This window comes from Typopeltis vanoorti, chromosome 13, assembly GCF_054136105.1.
Source record: "Typopeltis vanoorti isolate ZY-2024b chromosome 13, IOZ_Tvanoo_1.0, whole genome shotgun sequence".
Taxonomy (NCBI): Eukaryota; Metazoa; Arthropoda; class Arachnida; order Uropygi; family Thelyphonidae; genus Typopeltis; species Typopeltis vanoorti.
In genome coordinates this window covers 121,236,156-121,257,160 of record NC_143561.1, presented here as the reverse complement: position 1 = coordinate 121,257,160, position 21,005 = coordinate 121,236,156, and the positions used below count along the sequence as shown (strand labels likewise).

The following is a 21,005-nucleotide window of genomic DNA, read 5'->3' as shown; positions in this document are numbered from 1 at the left end:
TTATAATGCTAGAAAAGACAAATCGATTAAAACAATGAACAATTTAAATTTTACTCATTCCAGTCGAAAAGCTTGGTCCCTGATTAGGAAGCTTGACCCTAATACAAGGACTTCTGGTAAACTACCCGCCATAGATCCAAAACACATTGCAAAGCATATAGTCTCGATGACGAAATATCCTCAAGCTAGAGTAGCTACGAGAGAGGTGAAACAAAAACTAAAAAATCTTAAAACAGATTTTCCACCATCATCACCATCTCAATCTTTCACTTCCCGGGAACTTACCCAGGCAGTTAACTCATTGAGGACTGGGAAGGTGGCTGGACTCGATAACATCTACCCTGAATTCATTAAGAACTGTGGACCAAAAACTATTAAATGGCTTACTGCCATGTACAACAATATCCTGGACTCTGGCATATTTCCATCAATTTTTAAAAGATCTAAAATCATTGCTGTCTTAAAACCTGGCAAAGACCCTACAATTACTTCCAACTACCGTCCTATCGCCTTGTTAAGCATCTGCCTGAAACTTTTCGAAAGAATGCTATACAACAGAACTTCTTCAAGTATACATAACAGAACTCCACAGAAACAGGCTGGCTTCAAACCTGACAGAAGTTGTTGCGATCAAGTACTGGCCTTGACAACCTTTATAGAGAACGGTTATGAAAAATAATTGCAAACAATAGCGGTATTCGTAGACCTTTCTGCTGCCTATGACACAGTGTGGAAAGAGGGTCTTATCTTAAAATTCCTAGAAACTATCCCATCACCAAAACTATGGCTAGTTTTGGTGATGGGATAGTTTCTAGGAAATTAATCGAATACTAGCAGGCAGATGGATACAAGTATTTCTCAATGAATCCAAAAGTAAATTCTTTAAGATTAAAAATGGCCTACATCAGGGGTCAGTTCTTGCCCCGTTGCTCTTTAACTTATATATAAGTGATATCCCAGAGACAGCATCACCGAGATTCATGTATTCCGACGATATTGCCATTGCAACTCAAGATTCAACATTCCAAAAAGTTGAGAACACCTTAACTGAAGATCTGGTTATACTTGATAAATACTTTAGACGATGGCGATTACAACCTAACCTGAACAAAACTGAAGTAACATCCTTTCATTTAAGTAATATCCAGGCCAACTATATCCCAAAAGTTTACTTCAGAAATAAACAGGTGAAATTTAACAATCATCCAAAATACCTAGGAGTTACCTTAGACAGAAGTTTGACATTTAAATATCATACAGAAAATATTGCTGGAAAATTAAAAACTCATAATAATATAATGCATAAACTTGCTGGTACTTCTTGGGGTGCTGATGCCAACATACTGCATACTACTGCACTGTCTTTGGGCTATTCTACAGCAGAGTATTGTGCTCCTGTGTGGCTGAACAGCGCACACGCTTTTTTTAGTCGATATCCAGCTAAATCAAACTATGAGGATAATCTCTGGAGCTTTAAGATCTACTCCTGGCTACTCCCAACTCTCAGTAATATAGCCCCTCCCTCACTCTGCAGGACACAAACCTTAAGCAAATTATGGACAAAAATAATTAGAAACAGTTCCTTGCCTATCCACCAAGACATTTCCTTCCATACCTCACAAAACTGAAATCCAGGCACCCTGCCTGGAGGAGTGCAATACAAATAAACGACCAAAACTTTGACCAATGCGAGTCATGGGGAGAGTATTGGTTTCAACGTACCTCCAATCTTCAAATTCTCATTTCAAATCCGACATCTCATCTGGAGGGCTTCAATCTCCCTAGACATGTCTGGACCACTTTAAATCGGATCAGAACAGGACACGGGAGATGTAAACATCTCTTGCATAAATGGAGCTGGTCTGATACTCCAAACCGTGAATGCGGAAGAGGGATCCAGACCACCAATCACGTTGTGCTTGAGTGCCCTATCTACTCATTCTCAGATTCTAAAGAGGACTTTTTTAAACTGACCCCAGAATCCCTGGAGTGGATCTGGATTTAAGGATTAAGCTCTGACTCCTTATTCTTAATTTTGATGTTTAATCATTTCAACCTTGTGTACCCCTTTTAATATGATTTTTACAATTGTTTTTATGCTGTTTAATGTAATTTGTATGTATTATCCTGAGACCTGTACATCATATGCTAAATAAATAAATAGGGATGAAGGAGAGAGGAGAAGAAACATGCTCTGCGAGTTTCGAGGTGCACTGTGTAGGGATGCTGAGCAGCAGCTGCACGTGTTCCAACGAGCTTAGCACTAATTGGGGGAGTTATTGATGCTATTTCGGAAGAACATTTTCCATGGAAATATTTATAGAAAACACATGGTGCAGAGACTGATTGTCTGTGCAAAAGTGGGGGGGGGGGGAAATGAGTTGGTAAAAGATGGGTCATTAATAAGTCTGATTGTTCTCCTCTATATTGAGTTGAGCATTTTGGGGGCCTCACCACATATGTGGGAACAGTATTCAATGGTTGGGCAGATCTGTGATTTGTATAAGGTTAACGGCTGTTCAGGGGTGAAGTAACGTATTGAACGAAAGAAAAATCCTAGTTTTTTAGAAGCTGAGAATGCAATGGTTGTTATGTGTTTATGCCAGAAGAGGCTTGATGTCAAGGTAATTCCAAGAAGAGAAAATCTCAGATTTGCTGGAAATTTGGATGTTGTCAAAAATAATACTGGGAGAAAATAATTCTTTTTTGTACTGGGTTTTACCTGCATTGAAAATGACTCGGTTATCTGAACCCCATTGGAGGATGGCTTGGAGGTCTGAATTGAGGATGGTGGTGGTTGATGTTCTGTGGGTTGAGGTGAGTTGTGAAGGGTAAGGCTTATCAAATGCAAGCGAGGAGTGAAGTGTGCTGTCATCTGCAAAACTGTGTATTGTGTTGGAGGTCAATTGCAGTAGGTCATTGATATATATAGCAGGAAGAGGGTTGGTGAGAGGATAAGGAGCCATCCACCACCACACACACAGTGTGCATCCAGGCAGAAAGCTGGCAATCCAACTACAGAGGTCTTGAGATAAACCAAACAATGGCAGCATGCTTAGTAAGCCCTTGTGCCAGACCCAGTCAAATGCCTTGGAGATATCAAGTCCAACTGCTTGAGATTCGCCAAACTTCTCCATGGCATTTGTCCAGAGATGAGTGGCATATGTGAGCAGATCTCCTGTTGATCAGCAGTGACGGGATGCATACTGGCGGTCATTTATTAGACGGATAGCTTTGAGGTAGTGTAGGAGTTGGGAATTGATGATTTTTCCATTACTTGAGCCAGGACTGAGGTGAGCGAGATAGGGCGGTAATTAGATGGCAGTGACTTGTCACCCTTCTTGGGAATGGGTTGAATATAGGCCAATTTCCAGGTTCTGGGAACCTTCAGGACAATTGGAGGAATGCCATCAGGGCCAGGAAACTTTTTTTGTGTCTAATTTGGACAGTATTTTACTGATCTCTTTCTGCCCAAAGGATATAGTGAGCATTGTATATTGGGCATCTGGAATGGTTGGGGGACATTTGCCATTGTCAATTATGCATGCATTGGAAGCAAAGTGTGAGGCCAGGAGATTGGCTTTTTCTGTAGATGTTGATGATGAAATGGAGTCATCTGGGTATAATAGAGTTGGGAATAGTGTTAGGCAGAAGTTATGACCAATTGCTCTGGCAAGGGACCAAAAGGCTCAGTTGCCATTTGGACAGGCCACTAATTTCCTGCTTTTTGCTCTTTCAAACTCTGTTTTGGACATTGATTGTTTTTTTGCATTTATTTTGGGTTTGGGTATAAGCTGTAAAGGAGGATGGAATTCTTGATTTGAGCCAGTAATGGTATGTTTGGTTTTTCATTTGTACAGCCTTGCTGCATCTTTTGGAAAACCAGGGTTTAGTTAATAAATGGCAGGTCAGAGTAATGATTCCATGACAGTGAGGATTATTTTGGTTATGAGTTCAGTGCATGTGTTTGGGTTGGAAGATCAGAAGCAATAGTCTAACCATGAGAATGAGGCATAGAAGTTGTGGAGGCTGTCCCGCTTGGCACTGTTATAATGCCAAACTACTCTTGTATGGGAGTGGCTGTATAAGCGTTGTTGTATGGGGGAGGAGATGAGCACTAGGTTGTGGTCAGAATTGCCTAGTGGGTCCTCTACATTCACTGTGTATTTGGAAGGGTCATTGGTCAGGAAGAGGTCTAGGGTATTTGGAGAATGGTTCGGGTTGTCAGGTATTCTGGTTGGCATTTAAACTAATTGTGTACGGTCATTAGTGATGGGTGAATGTTTCAGCATCTCTGACTGAAATCTGTACAGCTGGAGAAGGAAAGTCAGTTGGCGTTGTGAACATTAATATCTCCCAGGGGATGATTTTGCTATTGGGAAAGTGGGACTGGAGAAAGTCAATTTTTAAGGAGAGGAAATTAAAGAGCACGGAGTGGTTGGTTGCATTAGGGGAGCGATAGAGACAGCATATGAATTTGACTGAGTTGGGCAGGGATATTTTCATTCAAAGAAGTTGGACGATTCTAGGTTGGGTGCTCTCTGGCAAGGTATGTCAGAGCAGATGTATGCACAGATGCCACCCTTGGGTTGAAAAGAGTTAAAGAGTGTGTAGTTTGGAAGGTTGAGATGAATAGTGCTAAAGGTAGGTGAGATTTGTGTTTCTGCCAGAAAGAGTAGGTGGGGTTTGGAAGGCTGCAGGTGGTAGTGGACATTAATAAGGTTAGAGTTTAGGTCACGGATGTTGGTGAAGTGGATTTGTAGGGTTTTGTGAGTCATATGTTTGACCACAGGGGTCTTGCACATTTCCAATGCAATGCCTGCATACAGGTCACCATGGTGGCTGCTAGTGGCATCACTTGGTTTTTGCACAAATTTAACTTGTCTGTAGTCGATGGTCCAACTGTGGTCACTATTTTGATGTTTCTCTACAAGTTGTCTTCGAAGTTGGAGTCCTTGTTCCCTTTGTGCAAATGATAAATCTGGTTGAGAATGTATGTACAACTGGGGAAAAGTCTTTTTGAACTAGTTATTCATCACTGTTATTATTTTGATGCTTATCGGCATGTCACAAGTCACTTTTACATGGCATGGAAAGCTCTTTCCGTCCTTCCTTTTGTTTACGGGTCCGAAACGATGGCAGCTGACGATATTTTTAGGATTCAATGTCACATTCTTCTGCTAATTTGATGAAGTTTTCTTTTAGTGCTTTTCCGTTTTCTTTTCAAAAGGTCAAATTGACGGCATTGAATTTTTTGTTTTTGGCCTACTGAAGAAGACGTTCTCCAGCTTTTGAACTCAATTTTCTTCAACAAATGATCAAAAACCACATATAGTAGAACACATTTTTTCTTTATCCAGTGGCTTCAATTCCTGAACTCAGTAAATATGGTATGGATGAAGCTTTTGTTTGGTGGCTCTCCAAGTACTGCCTTATGGCATACCTGTCTGTGCTGAGTTTTCTAAGACTCTTTGAAGGTGAATTTTCGTAACACATAATGTACTGCAGTTGCTTTGGACTCAGTCAAAATGGAAGGTCTTCCATGCTGTAACTGATCCAGCTTTCCACCAATGTGCAGTAGACATCAGTGACAGAACTCAGGATGGTCTGAGTTCAGTGACAGATCGAGGATGTGCTGCTCTGAATATCAGTTGCTGCTCCAATTCATCCACAGGTGTTTGATGGGGTTAAAGTCAGGACTCTGCACAGGCCAGTCGTTTAACACCCATGTCTTCATACCATCCCATAACAGCTGCAGCTTCGTGGCATAGGATACTGTCATCTTGATATTAACACAGGTCTGTTCCATAAAAACTCCACAGTGTAGGCAGCACCTGATTATCCAGAAGATCAAAGTACTGGGCTTCATTCATGAAACCACAAGCAATGACCAGTGGTCCCACTCCTCCACCATGAAACTTTACTATATGTACAACACACTGTGGTAACAAGCGTTCGCCGAGCTGCCTCCAAACTCATACCATGCCATCAGACTGAAAACAGGTGAACCTTCATTCATCACTCCAGAGTACTGTTTTCCACGTGTCAATTATCCAGTTCACATGCTCTTTGCACCAAGCCAGACAAACCATCTTGCTCGTTGTTGTGATGTTCGGCTTGTGTGCCATTGCTCTTCCATGGAAACCCAGTATTAGTGCTCACCATGGTATTACTGGCACTCTGGACTCATCACGGATGGTCTGTGCCACTTGTAGCTGGTTTTGTATGCCACCCGTTTTAACACTCTCCAGTCCTTTTGGTCATTTTCAGCAGCCACCCTGGAGTTTTCCTGCACTGGTGATGCCAGAACATCTCCATTTGTTGAACACATTGCCGACTATTGATTTTGGATGCTCCAGTTGAGCGGCAATGGCACATATGGACATGCGACCAACATGACAGAGACCACCCAATGACTCTCGAAGTCACTGAGTTCACATCATGTTGCCATACCACCTGTATTCAACTAATATGGTGAAATACTGCTTCCTACTATCTGTACACTAGTTTTAATAACATGAAATGTTCCATAACTTCAAATAACAGGGGTTTCTGGACAATTATTAACAGATAGTGTATGATTGATACTGCACAAATACTGGATAGTGCTTGGCATGAGCTCTTGATGAGTCTACGGACTCTTTGAAGTTACTCATAATAATAATAAAGTTGATGTGAGGCACTGTGAATTCTTTTATGCACTCTCACAATACAAAGGCTGATATCCTATCCAATTCCATGGACAAATTCATGCTGATATTATGTAACAGTCTAAGCACCTCCAGTTCATCTACTGCTATCTCACACAAGCAACTTATCTCCATGTGGAAAAAGTGGTCACTTTGAAACTCAACTATTTCTGATCAGCATTCATAAGAGCCATCCATGATCATCTTTACTGTTACTCACTACACTGAGAAAGAGCCCTTTGAAATTTCGTTTGTCCTGATTGGATAATTTCCTCTCATATCCAGATTTTGCCTCTTCTTCACTATGTTGATCATCCTTATTGACTGTGATTTATACTAATGAGCTAATCACCTTTTTTATTTCTTCCCCCCCCCTTTTTTTTTCTGCAGCTACCACCTGATGATACTATTCATCCATTTAACTCCCACATGATTTATCCTCCTGACCTTGAGTATACAGAGATATAGTGGGTGCCAGGATATTAATTTAAACTATCACAATTGTTTCGTTCTCTGTCTCAGCAACTAATTTTGCCAACATGATAATTCTTGTTAGCTCTGTTTTCCCTTCAGTTTTTCTTGTTTAAAGCAACTAGAGAAAATAATCATAATGCAATATCTTGCTCATAAAAATACTCATACTGACAATTTGACTAGTTGATGATCCTTTAATATACACAAAACTATAATATCTGAAAGCATATAATTTGCTAACACTTACAAAAAATGAATTATGTAGATGTCTGATTTTATTTGGTTTCAAGTAATTAGATGAGTACAAAACTAAAAATAGTTCTGTACTCATTGTTCAAGACTTTGCAAGTTACAAAGCCCAGGTATATCTGTGAATGCCATGGCAGTTAAGAAGCAACAATCTAATCAAACCACCTGCAATTCTCACAGTCAACTTTACATTTCTTTATTTTGTGTGCATCTTTTAGTAAAAAGATTACTTAATGTTAAGGAACAGAAAGTTTAAGAGAATTCTTCATGCTATCATGAAACATTATAAGAAAATTTTTGAGAACATAAGCCCAGAAAAGTAAAAAACTGTATTATATAGTCAACTCACTATACCAAACGACCAAAAAGCCTAGCCAAAGTCCCACAGCATCAAAAACAGTATTAAAGGATATTTGCTACAGAAAATCTTCCACTATAACAAACTCTTCTTTCAGTCCCTAGGAGGCACACAGTACTGACCACACTTCAAAAGACCTGACTTTCCATCCAAGTACACATGCTCCATCCAATGACAGGTCAAAATCTTTTAAAAAGGCATCACATGTTGCATTAAAAAATATTTTGATTTTGGAATTTATATTCTGCAACTTTAAACAAAATTTAAACCATTATTTTGCATAGCAGAAGAATTTAACTTCATTTCTTTATCTTTTATCTACATATTTGGTACTTGACATTTTTCTCAAGAACTAACCTTTACCAAAATGCAAATAGTTCTATGTTTATAAGGCAGTTCCATCAACAAAAGGTTAAATGTCAGAAATCCTGCTCTAATTAGGTGATCAATGGTTTTTTTTTATGCCACTTCAGAGTTTTTTTCAACCATAGTCTTCAGAGGAAAAGCCAAAGCTACATCTATTTGGTCACCAAGAGTGCAATATATTCTAATAAAAATAAGCTGGTCTTCAAGGCCATCAATATACATCACATTAAAATAAACTATTTCTTCAATATTACTTACGTATCCTAGGATCTAACCAACTGGTTGTACGCTCAGCATGATTAATAAAGTAAACTTCACCTTCAGGTGTTGTTGCCTGTTCCCATCCTTTTGGTAGAGGTCCTAAATTTTGTAAATTAACAGCTGAACTTCCTGTTCTTCTACTGGATGAAGAGGTGGACATTGACTGGTTTGTAGGCAATACTTTTTTCCTAGGATCTTCCCACGTTGTACTTTTTGTAACATGACTAGGAGGGTACACAAAAGTAGAAGTAAACAAAATGCCAAGGTTCAAAAGAATGCACAGTAAACATTCAAAAGAAGATATGTTCTCTTACTTTTAAAAAAGTTCATTACCTGAAAACTGCTGAAATAGTTCTAAAATTGCTTTTAGACATTATTCTAAGCAGAAATAAGCATACATTCTTAATTGGCTAAAAGTAACATAATTTCTTAAGGATTCTGATATTTCAGGAGTGCATTTCTGTTATTATTAGGGCTAATATTAGGGTTGCCAGGTTTTTGAAAAGCAAATATGGGATATGGGTGACCAAAAGAATGATGATGATGCTTTATGCCATGAAATGCCATAGTTATTTCAGTGGAAATAACTTTTCTTTCATTGCTGGTATTTGGTTTTACAAAATAAGTATCAATACTTTTGGAACTGGAACTTGAAATGTCAGATTGTGTTTCTGAGTGTTACTGTGTTGTGTAATATCTGATTGTCTCCCATGTGCTAAACATTTGTCTTCAGATGTTGCAACCTTTTGCAATAAAATTCTATTCTTTCGAATAATCATCGTTAAAAACGCACTTTTGCTTTCGCATTGTTAAGGACTTAAGGAAAGAAACAAAATTTAATTTACCATTGTATAATTAATAAAGAAAATTAATTTACTTTTAATTATATATTTTATGTATTAACCAAATATTGCACAAGGTGAGATATTATTCTTTACTAATTATTGAAATAACATCCACATACTGTACCGATACCACACCGAACAATGTCCAAATAAGAACTGTTTGAAAATAAGCAAATACAATATATCTGTACAGAATTATAAATAAAATGCTTATGCTAAATAACAACAACAAAACAACAAAAAGTAGGAAAATCATCTCAAAGACATCAAAAAAAAAACCTACACATATATAACTTTGTACTTTCCTCTGGGAAAGTTCCTGAACAGTGGAAAGAAGGTCTAATAATACCAATTCCAAAAAAGGGGTAACGTGAACAAACATGAAAACTACAGAGGAATCACACTCCTTTCTACTCCACTAAAAATCTACAACAGAATGATATTAAATAGAATTGAGGTACAAACAGGTACAGACTGGATTCCTCAATAAACGTCGTATTCTAGAACACATTCCTGCATCAGAAGACTAATAGAAGGCTCAAAGGACAAGAACTTACCATTGCTTTTGAACTTCATTGACTTTTTTGATTCAAAAGCATTTGATTCTGTTGACAGGGGAACAACTATGGGAAGCACTTAAACTTCATGGCATTCCACCTAAAATTATCAGGGCAATAAAGGCACCCTACCAGGGATATCAAGACAAAAATGCTAGTTAATGGAGACAAAACAGACAGTTTTCCCATCACCACAGGAGTCCTACAGGGAGATACTATGGCCCCATATTTATTCATCATAGTGATTGACTATATTTTTAAATTGATTCAAGTTAAATCTGTAATCCTCATCAAAGACCCATATACACTGATGCACCTTGAAGACCTGAGCTTTGCAGATGATATAGTCCTCACTGACTCCAACATTACAGATGCCCAAAACCACTTCAACAGCCTTAGGAGAACTGCAGAAATATTCTGACTAAAAATAAACTCCCAAAACACAAAGATATTAAAAAATCAGATAGATGGGCACATCTATATAAATCAAAATGATCACCTGGATGAAGTAGAGGACTCTGTATACCTAGGATCACACATCTCAAATTCCTTAACAGACATTAAGACAGGAAAACAGAAAGCAGTCCAGTTCAACAGAAGTCTTAATAAAGTATGGAAGTTGAGCCTCATCTCAAAAGAGACAAAGATTCGTCTTTACAAGTGCACCAACTTATCTAAGAAATATCCTGGATTACTCCTAGCAAGACCATATTCCTAACGCTACTAAATTAGATGAAACTAAGCAAGATCCTCTAGTCACCACTGTTCAAAGAAACCAAATAAAATGGCTCGGCCACCAACTCAGACATCCACCCTCCGCACCTTTTGATGCTCTGGTCCTCTACACCCCTACAGATGGAAAAAGAAAAAGAGGCAGATCCCGAACTCAATATTCTCCCCGTTTCCCCCCCCCCAACTTTCTGCATCAGAGATCCATCAATTAGCATATAACAGAGAAGCCTGGTTTTCCATCATGTCATAAGAACATCCAAGTCCTATCTCAGTGTACACACACTACTTATTTGTTTTGATTGGTTTCCCTATTTATAATTCTAAAATTATAAACAAATGATGATGGTGATACTAAATAAAAAGTGACCAATAAAAAGGGACCGTTGCTGCCAATGTTAATTGTTTACAATTCTGCAACTGTAAACACAATTAATTTCCTCGAATTGTTCAGTTTTTATGGCTTACAAATCGATTTAAGTTGGATTATTCGAAAATAATATTGAAAATTATAATTGCTTAACATAATATTTATAATTTTATCTTTTCATTAAAATGCAAGACATTAGGCTGTCCCTACAAGTACAATATGGGACAGCAAAATTCGACATAAAATATGGGATGTCTGATAAATCTAGCTCATACAGAAATAGGTGACAGTTGTCCCAACATTATTCTATTCAGCAAGATGTTGACAAGGAACAGGTTGTGAAATATTTTATTATTATATCATCATCATCAGTGATTCATTGCATGAGCACCCTAGTGTCAGATACAAAGTTCAGTGAATAATGCCTTAAACCCATTCTATGCTCATCACTCCATTCATCAATCAGGTGAAAAGAACTTGCTCTTTACACCTTCCTTATAAAAGAGGCCATTCTTCTAAGGATGCCTCTTGTTTGACCTCACCCCCATTCTATGAAAAATCTCTTCTGCATTTAACCAGTAATAACCACAGTAATAAGTTGGTAAGGATGCCATATCTTATATTACAACGTTCTCTTTTCCTATTCATGAAACTCAGCAAATGGCACTGCAGAGGCTCATAAATCTCTTTTATACCCAGCATTTCTAGAAACATGGTACCACCTAAGTCGATCTTTCTAGATCTTCTATATCCTCAACCCCATGAAAATCAGATGATCATAAATGCAAACAGTAATCCATGTGTGTCTGATCACACCATACAAAACCGACTCGTAACCTCTTTACTTCTATATATCAAGAAGGTTATCATTATAATATCCTCATAATTTCAACAATATGATCCCTTAATTTTGGGTCTCTCCTTCATATGTCAAACCTCTCACTTTCAAAAGAGAAAACAGTAATGTCATTTACTCAGTGGTGTAGCCAGAGCTTTTGCCGCCCGGGGTGGTCCCTGAATTTGCCACCCCCTCTCAATACCACCAAATATACTACAAAAAGTCAAATCAACACATAGGGAAATAAATTAGAACACTGTTTATTTTTGAAGTAAAACTTCAAAAACAGAGCAAGAAAAATGTTATTTTCTTGCTTTTCTGTTAGCAAAATCTTTGATGACATTGGCGAAGTCTATTTCATAATAATGTAGGTAATTCTTAATCCATTTTATTTAGAAAAACTCCTCTCACAACTAGCAACACTTACAGCAATTGTAAGGGAAATTCGCAGTAGTATTACAATATTTGGAAATGAGTTCTCGAGACTGTATTTTAGAATTAACTACGAAAGTTCAAAAAGGTTCAAACAAAGTACCACCCGGGGCTGAATGCTCCTCCCTACGCCTCTGCATTTACTTGCCAACTTAGTCTTTTCAGATCCTTCTAAAAAAATGCCACAACTGTTTTACTCCTCACAGTTCTCCCTGACTTCTCTCAATATTATTAACTTAACATTAACTCATACATCATATAACTTAAATTATGTATGATAGTGAGAGTGGCTTAAATGGAGAAAGTAGTTAAGTAAGCAGTACAACACAAGTAATTTCCCCTTTAAGCATACCACCCCAACACACAATTTCATTACAACCTACCTGTCAGCCTATTGCCCCCATCCAACATGTTAATCTTCTATATAACTCCACCCATCTCAATTCACTTACTAACCCATGTGGAAATCTGTCAAAGATCTCTGTGAAAACTAAATACATCATGGTGTAAGAATCGCCTTTGTCCAATTGCTAAAACACCGCCCTTTAACAAATTAATGCTATCACAAAGAGTGCTGCTCTTAATTACACAACCAATTCTGGATCCTAGCACTCACTTCAACAACTTCACCAGAACTCCAGACACACATATTAGCCTCTAATTTGAAGCCTCAAATTATAGGCTGATTTTATGAATTCGCATTTGTGAATGAGAAGAGAGTCGGTGTGCCTTAAGGAATGTTTCAATGATGGTGATATATCAAGTCCAAATGCCTTGTTTGCTTAATTCATCATATATCTCCTCGCTCTATCAGTCTCTCTATCACAACCCCATCTACACTTAAGCTTTTCATATCATTACTTCATTACAATTTCCTGATAAATCCTCTCACAATGACAGTACAGTACTGAGTATGATGTCATACTTGTGAGGATAAAATGCTCATTTAATACCTCAGCTATACCCTTTTAAATGGTAACCAATCAGATCTTAATGGATGAAAATGGTAACCATTCTCATCCACTAACATCATCATCTCAATTATTTTTTCTTCTACCTGCCACATATCTAAAGATATCTAGGATTTTTCATGGCCTGACTGGCCAACTGCTACTCATGCTAAACTGGGGCTATCGTTACCAACCAAGCCATTTTTGTAGCCCATTCTTTATCATCCTCATACAACTGATTATTACCATTCACTTTGTGCAGCCACCACAATGCCTTCTTCCAAATTGTATGTTTAACCTCCTAACCTTTTAGAATCAATCTTTTTGACCTAATTACTCATTCATATAGTTCAGTTGGTATAGATGAAACTCTTTGGTCAGAAAGACTGAGGTTCGATTCCAGTCCAAGGAATGAGGAAACTTTATCTGGTCTCTTTCAACTAAAGGTGAGTTAGCCAATCTCGTACGGAGGTAGAAGGTTTTTTCAATCAGAAACTCGGGGGTTTTTTTTTCCATCAGAACAGGCAAACCAGCCCATGAAGATACAGCCATGAATATCTACATCAATGTGGAAGGGATAGAGTCCTCACCACATTATCCTTGTGCCCATAGTCAACCATGAGTCACATCATGGTAGTCAACCTCCTGAATGGAGGCAACATATGATGACTCATTCATGCCACAGCTTAAGATGTCTCCTAAGATTTTCATAATCACAAAAGTGATTCTACATACATCCTCTCTAAGTCTGTATATGGCTGACCACAAGCTAGGTGATCACCTCAGTCACTCACCAGCTGGAGGAAGACTGACCACTAGGTCACTCTTCACCAACTGAAGGGAAATTTGATATCTCATTCACATCTGCTGAAGACAGTTGTTCCTTAAAGACTCTAGAATTCATTCCCCTTAATCTCAAAAATGTAATCTATTCATTCCAATCTATATTATAATTATTATTATTATTAGACTCATAGGAAGGACCTCATCACATGAGGTCCTTCCTAGGAAACACAAAGCCTTTCATACCACTCCTTAAACTCACTGACCGTTCTCGCTCTCACTACTCTATCAGGCAATGCATTCCACCCTCCATACAAAAAAACCACTCCTCACCCTCTTGCTCACAGTTTCCTTTCGTAACTTCCAGGGATGGCGCCTTCCTGCTATTCAACCAAGCAAAAGAACTCCCCAGTGTCAACCCTGTAACCACCTCTCAACAGTTTAAAAGTCTCAATCATATCACTTCTTCTTCTATTCACCAAACTCTGCAGTCCACATTCCCTTAGCCAATCCTCATAACTAACATTGTACAGTCCTGAAACCATCATTGTTATCTGCCTTTGTACCCTTTCCACAGTTAATTTATCCCCTTCAACTCCTGAGGACCAAATCTGAGAACAATAGCCTAAGTGTCTGATCAGGGTCTTATACAACAGAATGATAACTCTTTTATCTCTGCAGGTCCTTCCTTTTCATTATTGCAGCAATCCTCTGTGTTACCTTCACCACCTTTGCAATATGTCACCTGAATTTCAGGTTTCTATCAATCATCAATCCCAGATTTCTTGTTTCCCCTACTTCCTCCGGTATAGCTCCTCCAATGGAGTATGCAGTGTCACAAACCTCAAGACCTTACATTTTGCTGCATTAAACCAACACCCCCCCCCATTCATTTGCCCATCTGTCTAGCTTATTCAATTCCTCTTGCAGGGCTACCACATCTGCACTATTACTAATAACCCTTCCCAACTTCACTTCATTCAACAACTGAATATCCCCCTGCAATCCGCTGACAATGTCATTGATATAAAGGTTAAACAATATAGGTCCCAGTACTGAGCCCTGTGGGACCCCACTTGTAACCCTCTGCCTCCTTGAAACTTCCCCAACATACACAACTCTCTGATACCTATCGGACAGCCAATCCTGAATTCAGTTAACCAACCTGGCATCCGAACCCATGTGCTGCAACTTAAATATCAGCTTATCATGTGGCACCCTGTCAAATGCCTTTGCTAAATCCAAGAAAATGGCAGTATATGCCTTTCCCTCATCTACTGCTCTTGTAACTTTATTATAAAAGGCTAACATTTTACTAAAACAAGAGGGCCCCTTCACAAATCCATGTTGACTCTCACAGATAACATTACCCTCAACTGCCCAATGCTGTATACAGTCCCTAACTAATTTCTTCAAGATCTTAACAACTACTGATGACACACAAACTAGCCTATAATTAGACACTTCCAGTCTGCTACTACCCTTATGCAATGGCACTATCTTACCTTCCTTCCATTCCCTGGGCACCTTTCCTGTAGCCAGACTTTCATTGAAAAAGCCAGGTCAAAGGAGCTGTCAGTTCTTTAGTACCTTATCTCAAAACCCGTGGTGAAATACCATCCAGTCCCACAGCTTTACTGACATTCAGAGTACTCAGTATTTGGAACACGCTCTCCTCCTGCACTTCTAAACCTCGAACCTGCCCTATCCCTCTAGTTAAAATTTACTCCTCCAGGATGAAATACACCAAAATAGTGTTCATTGAACAATTCCACTATGTCCCCTGCATCAAATTAAAATTACCTTTCCCTTGTTCACCAAGTTAAGTGCCTATATATTTCTTTATAGCCATCCTCCACATTCTCCAATTTACAGCAATATCCAACTAAATACTTTATCCCATCTACCTCCATCTTACACCATACTGCCTCAAACTCACTACTATTCCCTCCACCTTGTGTATGCATATTCTCCTACTATCACACCCCATTCTCTTGCTTGAACCATTCCCTCCTTCCAATTTTCAAACTATAGCTTTCCAGTTCTGTTTTCCATCAAGATATCAACCTAACAAGAAAAGAAAGGTAAGGATGCAATATATCCCTAACCACATTTATTTATTCTGACAATTTTCAGTAAATGAACTTTTTTATTAATTTAATAAAATTCATTTTATTTTTTTAAATTAATTTTTTATAAAATTAATTAATTTCAATAATTTAATATTTTTCATCACTGCTTATTTCTGATACTCCTGTTATCTGAAAATAAACACAATTCTGTGTTTATTTACAATTTCATTATTATTATTATTTGACACCTCCAGGGAGTTATTATTTAGGTCTCATTAAGACTCATCGAGGGAGAGTGTGCCAACAGCATCGAACAATTGGTCCCCTTCTAACCGCGCTCAAACTTACTTAACTGAGCCATTAGTAGCAGAGGCTCTACCAATCAACCAACCTTTGCCAGCTGTTGTGGTCTCACGTGGTGAAGTTCGTGTAGGAAATCGCTTTTAAAATGATAAAGGAGCACATGTTTCTGTCAACTTATTGCAATATGCCTCCTCATTTCTCATATGAAACTGAAGAAATCTAATGCAAGAAACAAGATATACAATGATTATTTTCTCAGCATGCTGCAAATTGGTGGATAATCATCATTATGCCAATTCAGATACATTATTCCTAACATTCCATATGTACTTTTTTTTTTTAAAATATTGACTACATACACAAAGAATAATAAATCCTCTAACAGAACAGATGTGAGCAAGGAAAAACAAGGAACTTATTAATGTGTTTCTTGCAAGCTGAAGGTTGTAGTTCTCGGAAAAAACAGTAGGAGAAAAGTTCTTCCAAATGATGAGAAGTCAGTCAGTAACGTGGAGGGTGAACTGTATGAAAGCATTCACCTGTACTCTTGTTTCTACAAGTTCAAAATGAAAGTGAAAGAATTATGGTAGAGCAGTATCCATGAAAATACCTAGAGAAAGGATATAAGGTAGAAACAAAACCCTATGAGAAAGTAAATGAATCTATTAAGTGAACTACCTTCTTCGGAAAAGTATCGTGTTTAGTCTTTACTATTTTCAGATTATTTAACCCCTAGCCTGGCCAGTGGTGGGAAATTGTCTGTTACTGTAGTTCAATCACATCTTAAAAAGGGCCAAAGTGAAATCAACAGGATAACTTGTAAAAATCATCTCATCATCTGACGTCCACAGAGTCAGACTCATCAAGGTCCCACTTTCACACTCTGTGAGAGGTCCCACTTTCACAAACAACTCATACCAGGCCTCAAATGCATTTGCCATTGCTGCCCTCACTACATTCACCTCTTATCTGCCTGCTTACACCCTCATTAAAGAGCTTCCAGGAATGGCCTCTTCTTCTTCCCTATTCTATGAAAAACCTCATAATACAATATTTAAAATAACATTTCACATTCATAAAGGAAACTAGAATTTATTAAATACTCCTATATATTTCACTCAACATACCTATATAATTGGGTTCAGGACATAGAGGTTTTCAAGATCAGATTTTTATTGTATGACAAATTGTTGAGAAATCATGGGAATATGACGAAGATCTGTACTTACCATCAGATCTCCACAGAGTCAGACTCATTGTGGGAGGTTCTACAATCACACACAGTGCATCATACCTTGCCTGGAAAAGGCATACAAGTGCCCAGTGAAAAGCTTTTACGATTATATGGAGTGAATGGAACATTATACAGGGTGATCATCATCATCATCATGTATATCAAGGATTTAGGCCTAGCATGGCCTGCTCCGGCCTTAGAAGTCATCGTTGAATCGTTTAAGAGGATATCCTGGTCTTCTTTTTCCTAATGGCTTGTACTGTAAGGCTTGTTTTGGTAATCTTTCTGTTTTCATTCTCTGAATGTGTTCCATCCATTTATGTTTATATTTTTTAATTTTTGCTATTACTGGTTCTTGGTTTAATTCTTTCATAATTTCTTCGTTTCTTTTGTGATCAAATAGAGTATACTTTGCAGTTTTTCTCATAAACTTCATTTCTGCTGTTGTGTCAATCTTTGCTTGTCTTTTTGTTTTATCGTCCAGATTTCACTTCCATACATTAAGACTGGTAGGGCTAATGTATTGTATACTTTGGTTTGTTTTTGAACAAGTGATTTTAAATATAGAGTTCATTACACCTGTTATTTTTAAATATTTTGCAATTTTTACGTTTATATCTTTTTCATTTTCATATGTGATCATACATCCTAGGTAGTTAAATGAATTCACCTGTTCTAAGATCTTGTTATCTATTACTATTTTAGTTCTTGCTGGATCTTGTCCTTTAAAGGCCATAGTTTTTGATTTTTCTGTTGATATTATCATACCATAATCTTTGGATATCTCATTTAGATCTAAAATAGCTTTCTGTAGTTTATCTTCAGAATTTGTAATTATTATTTGGTCGTCGGCAAAGAGGAGAGTGTTTAAGTTTACTGTAGAAGAAAGTTTAATTCCTTGATGTAAATTTTTATTCCATTTTATTATTATTTCATTTAAGTAGATATTAACAAGAGCTGCTTAGAAGGGTCATCCCTGTCAGACCCCTTGGTTTATCTCTCTCGTATATGATAGCTCTTGATTTAATCTTATTTGTGTTTGATTATTTTCATATATACTTATGATAGCTTTTAGGGTATTATTTGGTATTATTGGCTTTATTTTAATATGTTAAATAAAATGCTTCTTTTAACTTTGTCAAATGCTTTTTCAAAGTCAATAAATGCTATATGTGTTTTTAAATTGTATTCTCTTCTTTTCTCTATTATTAATTTTAGGCAAAAGGCTGGGTCTATACATGATCGTCCTTTTCTAAACCCATTCTGTACTGCTAAAATAAAGTTTTCGGAATATTTCATTAGTTTGCTATTTAAGATTCTGCTATATATTTTGTAACAGGAATATAGTATACTGATACCGCTATAGTTTTTAGGGTCATCTCTATTACCTTTCTTAAAGATAGAAATCACAATTGCTTTTTTCCATTCTATTGGAGGGAGGGAGATACCAGTTGAATAAATTTTATTTAAAAATAATAAGAGTCTTTCTTTGAATCTAGTTCCTGCATATTTATATAGTTCTGAACCTAGTTTATCTTCTCCAAGTGATTTTCCATTTCTTGTTTCTTTCAGGCTGATTTCTAATTCTTCTTTAGTTATTTCCTTTTCATTTTCTTTAATTGTTTGCCAATTGTCAATTTTAAAATATTTGTCTGTCCACAATTCTGTGTAGTAATTTAGAAATTCTTCTAATTTCAATTCAATGTTTAATTTTATGTTTTCTTTGGTATCTGCATTTAAGTGTTTCAAAATTTTATATACATTGGGTCTTGTTTTATATAAATCATGTTCTAAATTAGAAACAAATTTGTTCCATGATTCTCTATGTCTTTTTCTGACTTCCCTTTTAGCTATGGCTCTTATTCTTTTATATTCTATTTCATCTTCTACTATTTTACTGCTTAACCATTTGTGATAGGCTTCTTTTTTTCTTTTTGATTATTTCTTTCATTGTATCATCCCAGATCTTCAGTTTTCTCCTTTTATTGAATTTTTTTGGTCTTTCCTAAGCTTTCATTTAGTATCATTTTTATATTAAGCCATTCTATTTCTATTTCTTCATTTTGTTTTATTTTGTCTAGATATTGGTCAATTCTTTGTTCATATAGCCATTGTACATTTGTGTCGTTCAATAGTCTAGTTTTATAAACAAATGTTTCAAATTTTCTTTCTGTTCTTGTTACTTGTAGCCATTTAGGTGGTAATCTTAATTTTATTTTAACAAGGAAGTGGTCACTGCTTATTTCATATCCTCTGTGAACTCTAACATCTAGTGAAAATTTTGATGTCTTTTCATTTAGTATAAAGTAATCGAATATTGATTTCCATCCTCTTGCTGCCCAAGTATATTTATGTATGTCTTTATGTTTATAGAAGAAATTCATTTTTAGGTTATTATAAACTACAAATTCAATCAATGTTTTACCATTCCTGTTTAGAGTATGTTCTCCATGTATTCCTATATTATTATTAATTTTCGTGTTTCCAATTCTTGTATTTAAGTCTCCTGCTAAAATTACGTAATCATTTTTATTTCTTTTTTTATATATGTTTTGTAGCTGATTATAAAAATCAATATTATCTTGTTCTCTTCCCTCTTCTGGAGCATATAAACCAATTATTGTTAAATAGCCTCTATCTATTTTTATTCTAGCTTCTATTATTCTTTCATTCCATAATTTATAATGTTTTAACTGTTTTGAAAGGGAGTTATGAATCCAAATCATGACTCCTGCTTGTGCTCTTTGGTCTCTGTCAACTCCACTATATATCAATTTAAAATTTTCAGTTCTCATGGTTCCTTTTAATTTCTTTTTTGTTTCAGTGATTACTGCTTTTAAAATTTCTTTCATTTAATAACTGGTCTAATTCTATTTCTTTATATGCTATTCCTCTTACATTCCAGTTTGCTATGTGTATTATATTTTGTCATTTCCATTTTTGTTTTACCTTCTCCATTCCAGGGTCAATTCCTATAGATTCAATCCGATTATCTTTTTCTGTCAGCTTACTAGTAGAATTATGTTCTCCATGTCAGGGGACTAGCCTGACGATGGAAATGTTCAGTGATAGGGCTGCTACCTTAAGGCTTCTGAACTTGCCTTCTTCCAAATTTAAACCCATAGGAGGAATAGGGTATATTGAAGGGGGAAAGAGTAGATTATAGAGGAATTATAGTAAGATTTATAAAGAGGGCATAGTTGTAAGGCCAGAAATGAAAAGACCCCATGGTCCTCGAGTACTCTAATAGCATAGAGGTCATAAAATAAGAAGAGTTGGCTGATAAGGCCTTATAGGAAAGATTAAAATAAGTGGATCTTCCTCAAAGTAGTAGAAGGAGAGGATAGATCCAGCTAGGGGTCCATGGGATGCCACTTCCCTTACAATCAAGATGATTGCCCCTTATGGCCCTGTTGATCCACGAGTCCTTATTCAGTATATTCGGACCATCCCACCATATACACATGCATGCATGCGTGCGTGCGCACACACACA

The 21,005-nt window shown here is 36.9% G+C and overlaps 1 protein-coding gene across 3 annotated transcripts in view; it reads right to left on the bottom strand.

Annotated features, from left to right (window-relative positions):
- LOC150100507 (transcriptional coactivator YAP1-like) overlaps positions 1–21,005 on the bottom strand; it is a 182,907-nt gene that overhangs the window by 149,812 nt on the left and 12,090 nt on the right. For 2 of the 3 annotated variants that reach the window (XM_090402512.1, XM_090402510.1), the window contains exon 2: positions 8,395–8,621. In XM_090402512.1, coding sequence (XP_090258638.1) covers positions 8,395–8,621 — 227 coding nt within the window. The remainder of the gene's footprint in view (positions 1–8,394; positions 8,622–21,005) is intronic. The other variant, XM_090402511.1, reaches the window with a different exon arrangement.